At 39.2% G+C, this 13244-nt stretch overlaps 1 protein-coding gene across 3 annotated transcripts in view; it reads left to right on the forward strand.

Moving 5' to 3' along the window:
- Positions 1–316: 316 nt before the first annotated feature.
- RBL1 (RB transcriptional corepressor like 1) overlaps positions 317–13244 on the forward strand; it is a 60726-nt gene continuing 47798 nt past the window's right edge. For 2 of the 3 annotated variants that reach the window (XM_047068928.1, XM_047068929.1), the window contains exons 1-6: positions 346–666; positions 4924–5057; positions 11866–12066; positions 12431–12495; positions 12601–12729; positions 12841–13001. In XM_047068928.1, coding sequence (XP_046924884.1) covers positions 511–666; positions 4924–5057; positions 11866–12066; positions 12431–12495; positions 12601–12729; positions 12841–13001 — 846 coding nt within the window. In that variant the 5' untranslated portion in view covers positions 346–510. Of the gene's footprint in view, positions 667–4923; positions 5058–11865; positions 12067–12430; positions 12496–12600; positions 12730–12840; positions 13002–13244 lie in introns of all 3 variants that reach the window. The other variant, XM_047068930.1, reaches the window with a different exon arrangement.

Here is a 13244-nt window from a genome sequence, read left to right on the forward strand (position 1 = left end):
AGGCAGTGGAAAACACACGCCCATGGGTTAGTGGTACAGAGGAAGCTTCTCCCGAAGACGATCGAGGAGACCACCTCACAAGAGACAGCTCCGTCGAAGCCGAAGAGCAGCCGAAACCCGGGCAGCGCCGCGGCCGTCAAGGCAGGATATGGACTACAATTCCCAGCAGCCTCTGCGCGCGGCTGCCGATCCCTCCGCAACAACTTGCTGCGCTGGCTGTGCCCCTCGCAGCCCGACAAAGACCACGCCCAGGGTGTTTTTGTTTTTGTTTTTTTCCCCAGGAATTGAGATCCATCTTCTTATCACACATCTCCAGAGAGAGGCCACTGGGTGCCCTGGAGGAGAAACGGACTTTTTTGAGGGGAAACGCGGATGCAGACTGTCGGAGAGACGTCGTGCTAAAGTCACCGACTTTCGCGCGCTTTGGCGCAGGGGGTTGTGGGTAGCGCGCCCAGAAAACGAGAAAGGAGCCGGGGGGCCGTGGCTGCGCCGCCCGCAGGGCCTGAGGGGATGTTCGAGGACGAGCCCCACGCTGAGGGGGCGGCGGTGCTGGCCGCCGCCGGGGAGGCGCTGCAGGCTCTGTGCCAGGAGCTGAACCTGGACGAGGGGAGCGCGGCCGAAGCCCTGGACGACTTCACCGCCATCCGGGGCAACTACAGCCTAGAGGTGAGCGGCGGCAGGTGGGGCGGCCGGACCAGACCCCTGCCAGGCCCCACCCTCGCCCCGCCCCTACCCCACCCTGTGGGGCGGTGGGAGTTTCCCCGCCGGGAAGGGTCGCTGCCCAGCCGGGAGCAGAGGAGTGCGAAGCTGGAAGGGCGGGTGTAGACCAATCTATCCGTTTTCTTTCTGAGGCGGGAAACCGAAGTCCGGAAGAGGAGCGGAGGGTCACACGTCACTCGGGGGTCCCCTAGACTCCAGACCAGCTTCCCTCCGCCCCGTCGAGCGCCGCAGACGTCATGATAGTGCCCGTAAATGTGTTAAAAAACCAAATGCCATAATGGTAAAAGCTAAAGTGAAGTTAGTGCCTACACCACTGCCCAGCTCTTTAAATCTGTTATCTCACTTAGTTCTCACCATGACCCTGGGAACCCGACCTGGGATCGCCATTCCACGAAAGGGCTTAAGCTTTGGCCTCCACCCTTTGGCCTCGTCCGGGCGGAAGTGTGGGGTACTCGCTTTGAGGAAAGGCTCTCAGCCCCAGCTTGCTCCTGTGTCCGTATCCTGATGCTTAGCACAGTGCCTGGTTCTGGATAAAATAAGTGTAAACCATCATTAGATTCTTCCCAACCATTATTGCATTGAGTCCTCCCCCACCGCCCTGTGAATATGGCAGGGCCGAATTATACCTGCTTTCCAGGTAATAATATCAAGGCCCAGAGAAGGGTCTTCCTCAGGGTCGTTCTGCTAATTATTATAGGAATCCAGACAAGGAATGCAGTGGAGAGATGGCATTGCGGCGGAGTGTATTTCATTATATTTAAATTCAGAGGTTTTGTTTCATGATCCAAGGGGTCTAGACACACACACACACACACACACACACACACACACACACAGTGCTCCACCGACTCACCACCCAGTGAAATAATTAATTGGTGGGTTCAGAAGCATATAGTTGGATATTTGAAATTGAGTATGTGTGTCTGTATATGAGGGAAAAATACCTGGGAGACACTCTTCGTATGTCTCTACAGTAGGACTATTGTAGACTGGATAAAGGACAGTGACCTGCATCCATGAGTGGCATGACTGGAAAGCTGAAGGAAGAATAAGAAAGGGAGATTATGAATTATGGCCACTCAGTGAAAACAAACTAATTTCTAAAAGCCCAAGAAAGTGTTTCCGACATCCCAAGTCCTCTTTTGGTCGCTGAATAAGAATTTACTGTGCAAACTGGTCAGGGCATTAAACCGGACACCTCTTTCAGATTCTTGAACATGCCAAGTTTCTTCCCACTTGTGTACTTTCTTCATGCTACACCCTCTGCCTGGAAACTTTTCCCACTCACCAACAGGCAAATTGAAGAACTAAATCTCCAGTTAGGGGAAGTTAATCAGGACATCCTGAATGTTTGATTTAGAGAGCACAGATCTGTGAATTAAGATTTGGTGAGGGTTTATTCTGTCCAGAGTCTTTTATATTCTTTCTCTTCTTTTATTTTTTAAATTAACTTATCTATTTGAGAGAGAGGACGAGCAGGGAGGGGCAGAGAGAGAATCCCAAGCAGGCTCCACACTTACAGCGCAGAGCCGGAATCAGGCTCCATCCCACCAACCATGAGATCATGACCTGCACCCAGAAGCAAGAGTTGGACACTCAACCAACTTAGCCACCCAGCCGCCCCTCCTTTTTTTTCCTCTTTTGTTTGTTTTTGGTGAAAGACTCTTAGAGTAGGTATTTTCATAGATCTACTGGTTTTTATAAGGCAATCTTTAAAAAAATTTTTTTAAGAGAGAGATCATGCACGCAAGCAGGGGAGGGGCAGAGAGAGAGAGGGACAGAGGTTCTGAAGATGTGGGGCTGGAGGGACTGAGATGTGGGGCTGGAACACGTGAACTTCGAGATCATGACCTGAGCCTAAGTCAGACACTTAACCAATTGAGTCACCCGGTGCCCCTCTGTTGTTAAGAAGCCCTGTCCCCAGCTTCCTGCCTGTCAGTATGCCTAACAACTTCCTGCTTACATTTCTCCTTTGCCTTTCCCTCTTACATTTTGGTGTCTCCCTCTGTGAATCCTTCTCTGACCTCCACTTAACATCAGTTATTATACTGTAGTCTCTCACACTTTATCTTCAATTCTTACAGCATGTCTCACCAATTATAGATCATGGTTTTCTGTTCCTTTTCTTAACTCTAAATTTGTAATTCCATGAGGTCAGAAACCATCATTGCATTTCTAAGGCCTAGCATCAGAATAAATAATAAAGATGACTTTTTTCTTTCTTTCTTTTTTTTTTTTTTTTTTAGGAAAAAGAAGCAAAACTTTCAGTACTTATTTTCTTTATCTCAATGGTGTTTTCATCTAGTAACCTGTATCCAATGGCTCTTTTTTTTTTAACGTTTATTTTTAAGAGAGAGAGAGAGAGCATGTGTGACTGGGGGAGGGGCAGAGAGAGGGGGAGACACAGAATCTGAAGCAGGCTTTAGGCTCTGAGCTGTCAGCACATAGCCCAATGTGGGACTCAAACCCACGAAGCACAAGATCATGACCTGAGATGAAGTCAGATGCTTCACCGACTGAGCTACCCAGGTGCCCCTCCAGTGGCTCTTGTAATATTTGGATGCTATTCCCAAATAATTGGTTAATCAAGGCTTCTAAAATTATCCAAACTTAAGCTTACATGCCTCATTTAATACCTTGAGCAAATAAGATTTCTCACTACTTTAAGGTAGTAACACTGGGCTTTAACTGCCACCCCATTTCTGTCCACCCCTTTTGGATTACTACAAGAAATCTTTCCATGTTTTTATCCTTCTAGAATCTGGTCTTAAAGAGGATCTGTAGAATAGTAAATAGGAACAGTAATATGTTGTGCTGTATTGTGTCTAATTCTTAAACCTTAAAATCCATATATAGTTCAGTAGTAAACTTATAAAGTGATTTTAAGGGGCACCTGGGTGACTTAGTCGAGTGTCTGACTCTTGATCTTGGCTCAGATCATGATTTTACACTGTTTGTAGGATCAAGCCCTATGTCAGGCTCTGCGCTGACAATGCAAAGCCTGCTTGGGATTCTCTCTCCCTCTCTCTGCCCCTCCCCCACTGGCATGCATACTCTCTCTCTCAAAATAAATAAACTTCAGAAAAAATAATAGGGATGCCTGGGTGGCTCGGTTGAGCATCTGACTTTGGCTTGAGTCATGATCTCATGGTTCATGGGTTCAAGCCCTTCATTAGGCTCTGTGCTGACAGTGCAGAGCCTGGAGCCTGCTTCAGATTCTGCGTCTCCCTGTCTCTGCCCCTCTCCCATTCGGGCTCTGTCTCTCTCTCTCTCTCAAAAGTAGATAAACATTAATAATAATAAAGTGATTCTAACTTGGGAGATATCTCAAGTCTAAAGCAGACAATTAAGTGTTGAATTACCAAATGTCATCTTTTTTATAGCATTATAAATTGAGATATCTGCTAAAATAGGCTAAATTACTATTTTAAAGATCAGGTAAATATGGGTGCTCGGGTGGCTGAGTCAGTTGAACATCTGACTCTTGATTTTGGCTCAGGTTGTGATCCCAGGGTTGTGGCTTCAAGCCCTTTGTCAGGCTCTTCACTGAGCGTGGAACATCTTCAGATTCTCCCTCCTCCTCCCTCTCTCCTTTCCTCCTCCTCTCCCTCTCGCCCTCCTTTTCTCCCTCTACCCCACTCCCCTGCTCATGCTCTCTTTCTCTAAAATAAAAAAATTTTTTAAAGATTAGGTAAATAATTCCCCAAATTTTTACCTAGCAAAAATGACAGTCTCCTTTATGTTGCTTGAGATAGATATGAACTTTTTATGTGTCTCCCTGGCCATCTTTCTACTCAGTACTTTCCTTTCTCTGCCAAACTGGTTAAAGAAGAAACATAAAATTAACATGGTGGAGAGGAACTTAAGCATCTTCAAGGCCATGACTCACCGGTGTTATAAAATTGAGAAAGCCAGTGCTGAGAAATTTTAAGAGAACTCTTTGGATAATATTAGATTTGGGGTGTAGATGAAAGATCTGTTTTTAGACTAATGTTGATTTAGCATCTTACACAGGACTGATGTAAGGAGTTTTATACCCATTACTGCAAAACTAAGCTTCGTGACCTTGGGCAAATATCTTCATCACTTTGGCCTGTTATATACATAATGTAAGATCAGACAATTCCAAGATCTTTTTTGGTTGTAGAATTCAAGCATATTAACATAATACATCCATTTTACTGTTTGTCTTTTGCCTGCCAGGGAGAAGTTATACACTGGTTGGCATGTTCGTTGTATGTTGCATGCCGCAAAAGCATTATTCCTACTGTTGGGAAGGGTATCATGGAAGGAAATTGTGTTTCACTTACCAGAATACTACGTTCAGCTAAATTAAGGTAAAGCACTTTGATTTTTCAAACACTGTTTTATAAGTCCTAAATTTAGCTTTAGAATTTAATTTCTGTTTAACTCTATTCCATTTTAAGTTTGTTATCCTATAGGTCTCCTTTTCTAATTCTCACATTATTCCATTGCTCCTTTTCCTCAAATTCTGACTTCAGAGGTCTCTGTACTAAAAATTTTTTATCTGTAGCTTTTTTTATTAATTTTTTTTAAATTTGGAGACAATTTCAAGCTTTCAGAAAAGTTGCAAAAATAAGCAAAGTAGAAAGAACAACAATATACCCTTGACCCAAATTCAGCTATTGACATTTTACTCCATTTGCTTTGTCATTTGATCTTTCTCAAATAGTTTTTCCTCAACTATTTCAAAGTAAGTAACATACATTATAGCCCTTTGTCCCTAAATAGTTCAGTGTATAAACTTAGATAACTACAACAGTTATCAACTTCAGCAAAGTTAACATTGATACAATAATTTAATCTATTATCTCTATTCTAGTTTTATTAGTTGATCCAATAATGGTCTTTATAGCAGCTTTTTAAAAGAACAATTTCCAATCTAGGATCAGTTATCACATTCACTTATCATGTCTGTTTAGTTTCCTTTAATCAGGAATATTTCCACAGCAAGAATATAGTCCACAACCACCTTACCCCCCACTTAAAAAAAAAATTTTTTTTTTAATGTTTATTTTTGAGAGAGAGAAAGACAAAGTGCTAGTAGGGGAGGGGCAGAGAGAGAGGGAGACATAGGGTCTGAGTAGGCTCCAGGCTTGGAGCTGTCAGCACAGAGCCTGTTGTGGGTCTCAAACTCATGAACTATGAGATCATGACCTGAGCTGAAGTTAGATGCTTAACCAACTGGAGCCACCCAGGCACCCCAATTACCTCCCCCTTTTTAATAGATTACTCCTCATTTTGGATTTGTCTCATATTTTCTTATACTTAGAAGCAAGTTACATATCCCCAGATAGAAAACTACATAAGTAGTTTTGTGTCTTCACTATATTACATCTGGAGGCACGATATCCACCTGCTTCTCTTTGGTGATGTTAATTTTGATTATCTGCTAAAGGTGTTGTCTTGTTTTTCTACTGTATAGTTAGTATTTTTTACCTTGCAACAGGTAAGCAATCAGAAGGTCTTAGCTATAGCTTTTACTTGCTCTAGTATTAATCATGTGGAACTATTTGCCTGGATACAAAACAAAAGAAATGGAGTGAACCAGATATAGGTGGTAGTGTTCTCAATTTCTGGGATTTTCTACCCATGACAAGACTACTTGAGGTTGTTGTCAATTTGCTGTCATGGGTTTCCAGCATGGAAGAGAAACAAACTTTGAAAGACCTATCCAGGGAGAGCAATTAGGTTTCAATTCATGCTAAATTAAAAACCAAAATTTTTTTTTCTCAGAACAATTTTAGTTTTCATAAGTGGAAAAATAGTACATTAAAGACAAAATTTTTCCCTGAAGGCAGTTTTTAAAACTTTAATAGGTATCAATTTTTGTCATTAGTGATAAAAATAAAATGAAAGTATAATTAAGATTGAATTCACATAATTTTTTTAATTGAGCAGAATATCCCTCTTCATTGTAATATAAAATAATCTGACTTTTCTATCAGTGTTTCTCATTATTGACCATATAAAAATTTTTAAATATTTAGAATATTAGGTTGTTGGGGAAACTGAACCAAAAAGAAGAACTTAAAATTTAGAGCAGTATAAGTATATGGTAAAAATTTCAAATAATGAAAACATTCTGGAGATGTATGGTGGTGATGGTTGCACGTTGGGAATGTACTTAATGTACACTTAAAAATGGTTAAAATGGTAAGTTTTCTGTTATGTATACTTTTACCATCATTTTTTAAAAGGTTCACAAATTTTCAAATAATACAGAAAGTTTAAAAATGTAAAGATACCTCTTTCTTTTTTTTCCTCATTCCCCAGAATTAACCACTTAAACAATTTACTGTTAATAAATTATTAAACAGAAAAAAAAGCCTGTTTTTTAGTGTTTTGGTTGTTTTTTAAAACATAAATGCGATCCTACTATACGTATTGTTTTGCAGTTGCTTTTCTTAATATTCTGGTAATCCTTCCATATCACCATAAGTAGCTCTTCCTTACTCTAGGATTTAGGGTGTAAGGATGTTTCATATAGTTAGCCAACCCCTTATCAATGACCATTTAGGTTGTATCCAGTTCTTTGTGATAATACACAGCTTAACATCATTGTGAAAATGTATTTCCGCTAAATTTCTAAAAATGTAGTGAAGGGTCAAAAGATACTAGTTTTTTAAATGTAGATTGATATAAATTAAAAACAAAATTTTTTTTTAATGTTTATTTCTGAGAGAGGGTGAGCAGGGGAGGGGCAGAGAGAGAGGGAGATAGAGAATTCAAAGCAGGCAAAGCCTGTCAGCACAAAGCCCAGTGTGGGGCTTGAACCAACCAAACTTGAGATCATGACCTGAGCCAAAATCGGGCACTCAACCAACTGAGCCACCCAGGTGCCCCTGATATAAATTTTTTCAGGTGTCAGATTCTGAACTACTAAAAGAGCATAGACCAGCTTCATCATGTTCAGACAAATAAAAAAGAATTACAAGTGATGTTATTATTTACATTGATTTATAATAATTTGGGCTATTTTCACAATTTGAACTTTAAGGATAATTTTAAATGATTAAATCTTTTTTTTTTTTAATGTTTATTTATTTTGGTCATGGGGGAGAGAATCCCAAGTAGGCTGTGCACAGAGCCCTACATGGGGCTTGGTCCCATGAACCATGAGATCATGACCTGAGCCAAAGCCAAGAGTCAGACATTTAACCGACTGAGCCACCCAGGTGCCCCTGATTATTCTCATCAAATATTGCTCATAAATCATACTGCAAAATACTGTGCAAATTTAGATTCTAGATGTACATGTAAAACTAGAAAATTTTTATTGAGAAATTACCTGTATGGTAGGCACTTACTATATACTAAGGGTTTGTATTTTTTTATTCAGTTAATCCTCACAGTTAATCCCATGAAATGAATCTCATTTTACAGATAAGGAAACCAAGTCACCAAGAACTTAAATTACTTCCCAAAGGTTATACTCCTAGTAAGTGGCGGAGCCTCCCAAGTCCATGCTGTATTACATATGCATCCACCCACAAATATTAGTATGTTTGTTTTGAACTGTATTTATATATTCAGCCTCAGTTTGTGAAAAAACTTAACCAAAGCAACTTTCTTTTTTTTTTAATTTTTTTTTCAACGTTTTTATTTATTTTTGGGACAGAGAGAGACAGAGCATGAACGGGGGAGGGGCAGAGAGAGAGGGAGACACAGAATCGGAAACAGGCTCCAGGCTCCGAGCCATCAGCCCAGAGCCCGACGCGGGGCTCGAACTCACGGACCGCGAGATCGTGACCTGGCTGAAGTCGGACGCTTAACCGACTGCGCCACCCAGGCGCCCCCAAAGCAACTTTCAACTTAAAATGAGTTCCAACTAAAAATTTATTTGGCTATTAAGTGTAATATTAAAAAATAGTTACTGTTATATAATTTGAATTTTTATTTTATTTTGTCTGCATCTTATTGTATTAAGTATTGAGAAGTAATTTTTCCACATTTTTCACAAGTTTTTCAATAACTTGCGATTTAAATCAAGATGACATTCATTCATTATTTTTATGTTATAATAGAACCTGAATGAATATTTAGTTCATGAAAATTTTTTTTTCATAATTTTAATTGGAACATTGATGATGTTAACTTTTTACACAATAATTTCTTTTTTATTTTTTGAGTGCCAGTAAAATTCAGTAGTGTGCTGCTATTGGGACATATGCCCCATGTTTACCATCCCTACTCTATATTTGTTTTAGGGTGTGTGTGTGTGTGTGTGTGTGTGTGTGGTAAAATCTACATAACAAAATTTACCACGTAACCAATTTTAAGTGAATATAGTTCGGTGGCATTAAATACATGTACATTGTGCAACCATCACCACTATCCGTCTCCAGAACTTTTTCAGTTTCCCAAATTGAAACTCTGTAACAATTAAACAACTTCCTTCTTCTCCCTCCTCCTAGCCCTTGGCATGTATCAGCACTTCATTCCTTTTTATGTCTGAATAATATTTACATTGCATGGATATATCACATTGTGTTTATCCACTTATTAGTTGATGGATACTTGAGTTCTTTGTACCTTTTGGCTATTATGAATAATGCTGCTATGAACAGTTGTGTACAACTTTTGGAGACATATATTCATTTGGGGGGTGGTGTATATGTATGAATGAAATTGTTGGATCATATGGGAATTCTATGTTTAACCTTTTGAGAAACTGTCAAGATTGTTCTCCAAAGTGCACGAGTTTACATTCCCACCAGCAGAGCTTGAGGGTTCCGTTTTACCACTACCCTTGCCAATACTTGTTATTATTTGTCTTTTTTATTATGGCATTCTAGTAGGCATGAAATGGTATCTTGTATTTCCCTGATGGCCAGTGATGTGGAGTTTCTTTTCATGTGCTTTTTGGAATAATGTTTTCTTTACAACAGAATCCCAATGAACAGGATAGTTTTGAAAGCTGTCAAGTTTACTTTGCTTCTTATTTTAGTTTTAAAAATCATAATCCTAGTTTAAGTAATAACAATGCTGTAAGGTTTTTTTTTTGTTTTGTTTTCAAACATTTGATGTACTTTGTTCCACAATAGAACAGCCATTTTGGGGGTAACAGTAAATACAGTGGATTTATATGGGGATGTGTTAGTCAAGCCCCTTGTTTATAAAAAAACAGATACCAACTACCAACTTTGGCTAACTTAAGGAGAAGAGAAATTTACTGAAACGATATTGAATAGCTGACAAAGTCTTTAGAATGACTTGAAAGAATAGACTTGGAAAATGTCCAGGAACAAAAGGAGCCTGGCTATAGCGAAAAGCATATCACAAAAATTTATCTAACAAGGACATGACTTGCATGATCATCAGTACCATCCCTGGACATTGCGACTGTATTTGCCCCTAAGAGCTAATTGATTGTAAGAATTAATCAGTTGTTGTGTTCTCTGCGCCACCAGCTCCATATTCAAAATCCCAAACATATATAAAAGACCTCAGGTTTTATGCCTTCACCCTAACTTCCAGTGAAGGTGATCTATCTAGCAGATGGCAAGACTCAAAATTGGGGAATTCCTCAAACAAAGGAAAGGATTTCACATGCTGAGCATCCCTGCCTCCCCAAACAAAGTCTCCTACAAGAGACTATAATTTGTCAGCCCAAATAAATATTTAGCAATCTGGCAATAATGTTTTTGGCTATTGTTTATAATCTTTTTTAAAATATTTATTTAATTTTGAGAGACAGAGAGAGAAAGCCAAGGAAAGGCTGAGAGAGAGGGAGAGAGAGAATCACAAGCAGATTCCAAGCTGTCAGCACAGAGCCTGACACGGGGCTCAGACTCACAAACCATGAGATCATGACCTGAGCTGAGATCAAGAGTCAGTCGCTTAAGCGTCCAACTTCGGCTCAGGTCATGATCTCACGGTTCGTGGGTTTGAGCCCCAGTTGGGCTCTGTGCTAACAGCTCAGAGCCTGGAGCCTGCTTCAGATTCAGTGTCTCCCTCTCTCTCTGCCCCTCTCCCACTCACACTCTGTATCTCTCTCTCTCTCTCTCAAAAATAAAGAGTAAAAAAAAAATTTGTAAAAAGACTCTTAGAGTCTCAGATTTCAGTCAGCATATCTGGAGTTTGAGTACCTGTGGACAATTAGCTGATGATGTCTTCTATCAACTTTTTTTTTTTTTTTTAAGTATCATTCCAGGGGCATCTGGGTGGTTCAGTCAGTTGAGCATCGGACTTAGCTTCAGGTCATGGTCTCACGGTTTGTGGGTTCAAGCCCTGCATTGGTCTCTGTGCTGGCAACTCAGAGCCTGAAGCCTGCTTCAGATTCTGTGTCTCCCTCTCTCTCTGCCTCTCCCCCATTCGCTCTCTGTCTCTGTCTCTCAAAAAGCTAAATAGCATTTAAAAAAAATTGTTTTAAAGTATCATTCCAGGGGCCCCTGGGTGGCTCAGTCAGTAAAGCATGCAACTCTTGATCCTGGGGTTGTGAGTTCAAGCCCCACGTTGGGTGAAGAGATTACTTTTAAAATCTTTATAAAAAAAGTATTGTGTATATAGTGCTAGACACTTAAATGGACTTTAGCACTACATATTTTCAATCTAAGACCATACTAACATGGGGACATAAAAAATGTACCCATAATTGAATAAGCCAGAAAGGTGGAGTAATAATCATTAAGTGATTTTCTGGATATGTACTACCTTCTTCGTTTATATTTGGTGGTAGAACCACACATTGGAACATGAACACTTGAATTTTATTCCTAAACTGTAGCTGTCTGGTGCTTTGTGATCAACTTCCAGAATCCACTACTTGGGAGATTATGTCTGTCCTCAAACTAATTTTGTGAACTCAACAATCTGTTGGTATTTACTCTGTAATGTATATACAAATTACTGTCTAGGTGCTGTAGGGAATAAAAGAAGTAGGTAGGTGTCATTGCCCCTTGCTTAGAAGACATTGATGTAATGACCGTAATTCAAAATCTACATTCCTATAGTGATTCTGGGAGTCAGAGTAATTTCATAGCACTTGGGAGCGAGATTTTTTTGGTTGTTTTTTTTTTTATAAATTTAGGTTTTTAAATAAAGATTTGTAGGCGTAAATAAAATGTTAACTTGTCCATTGTATGGACTCCTTTTAAAGTTGCTTTTTTTTAATTTGTTTAGCTTAATACAGTTTTTTAATAAAATGAAGAAGTGGATGGACATGTCAAACCTGCCACAAGAATTTCGTGAACGTATAGAAAGGCTAGAAAGAAATTTTGAGGTGTCTACTGTAATTTTCAAAAAATTTGAGCCAATTTTTTTAGATATATTTCAAAATCCATATGAAGAGCTACCGAGGTTACCACGAAGCAGGAAGCAGAGGTGAGAACCTTAATCGTTATATAATTGATATTAAAAAAACATAAAGCTTAGGAAATTTGCATTTTTAAAGTCTGCTTTTTACCATAAGAATCCATTTGTGGAAAAAAAATTTTTAAAAACCCATTTATAATTACCATATCTGGAAATTCAGGGTAATACTTATTTTTTTATGTTCTGATTATTTTGTGCAGACTAAAAAGGCTTATTTAAGTCCATTTAATGGACTGTAAATTGTCCTTTGTGAATGGAATTTTACATGTAATTGACTTTCTAGTTATTTATATTTGCTATTTCAATTTAAATGACAAATGTGGAGTGATATTTAGCAAATTGGTCAATTAAAAAGTACATTTTTTCTTTCTAGGAGGATTCCTTGCAGTGTTAAGGATCTCTTTAATTTCTGTTGGACCCTCTTTGTTTATACTAAGGGTAAGGTGATACTTTCAGTGGTTTTACATTTCTACTGTGGGAACTGGTTATTTGACATGAGAGGTTTCTGGTCTTCGTGTCTTTTTTTTTTTTTTTCTTATAAAGGTAATTTTCGTATGATTGGAGATGATTTAGTAAACTCTTACCATTTACTTCTGTGCTGCTTGGATCTGATTTTTGCCAATGCCATTATATGCCCAAATAGACGAGATTTGTTAAACCCATCATTTAAAGGTAATAACCTTATTTATTTTTAAAAATTCGTCATTAGTTTTTAGAAAAAGTTTTGAAAGTTGACCATATTCTTCTTCCCCCTCTTTTGCTCTTCATACCCTATCAAACTAGGTTTACCATCTGATTTCCATACTGCTGACTTTAGGGCTTCTGAAGAACCTCCCTGCATCATTGCTGTACTGTGTGAACTGCATGATGGACTTCTAGTAGAAGCAAAAGGAATAAAGGAGCACTACTTTAAGCCGTATATTTCAAAACTCTTTGACAGAAAGGTACTGTACTTATAAGTGAATGGCTAAGATTTTTAAGGGTCAGTAGCAGAAGCCTCAAAGGCAAAAACAAGGTTTTAAGCAAGTTCTCAGTGTTACAGGACTCAAGGTCAAGATTATCAGGGTTCAGTCTCTGTTGTGATGTAGAATGCTGTGGTGCAGAATTGCCCTATGATCTTTTGTGGTGTGCAAACTGAGCTGTTAAAGACTGTGACCAACTGTATGTACTGTCAAGTAAATTCATAG

The sequence above is a fragment of the Lynx rufus genome, unplaced genomic scaffold, assembly GCF_022079265.1.
Source record: "Lynx rufus isolate CCGP_SWC_20201006 ecotype Redwood Valley unplaced genomic scaffold, mLynRuf1.p SCAF_8, whole genome shotgun sequence".
Lineage (NCBI taxonomy): Eukaryota > Metazoa > Chordata > Mammalia > Carnivora > Felidae > Lynx > Lynx rufus.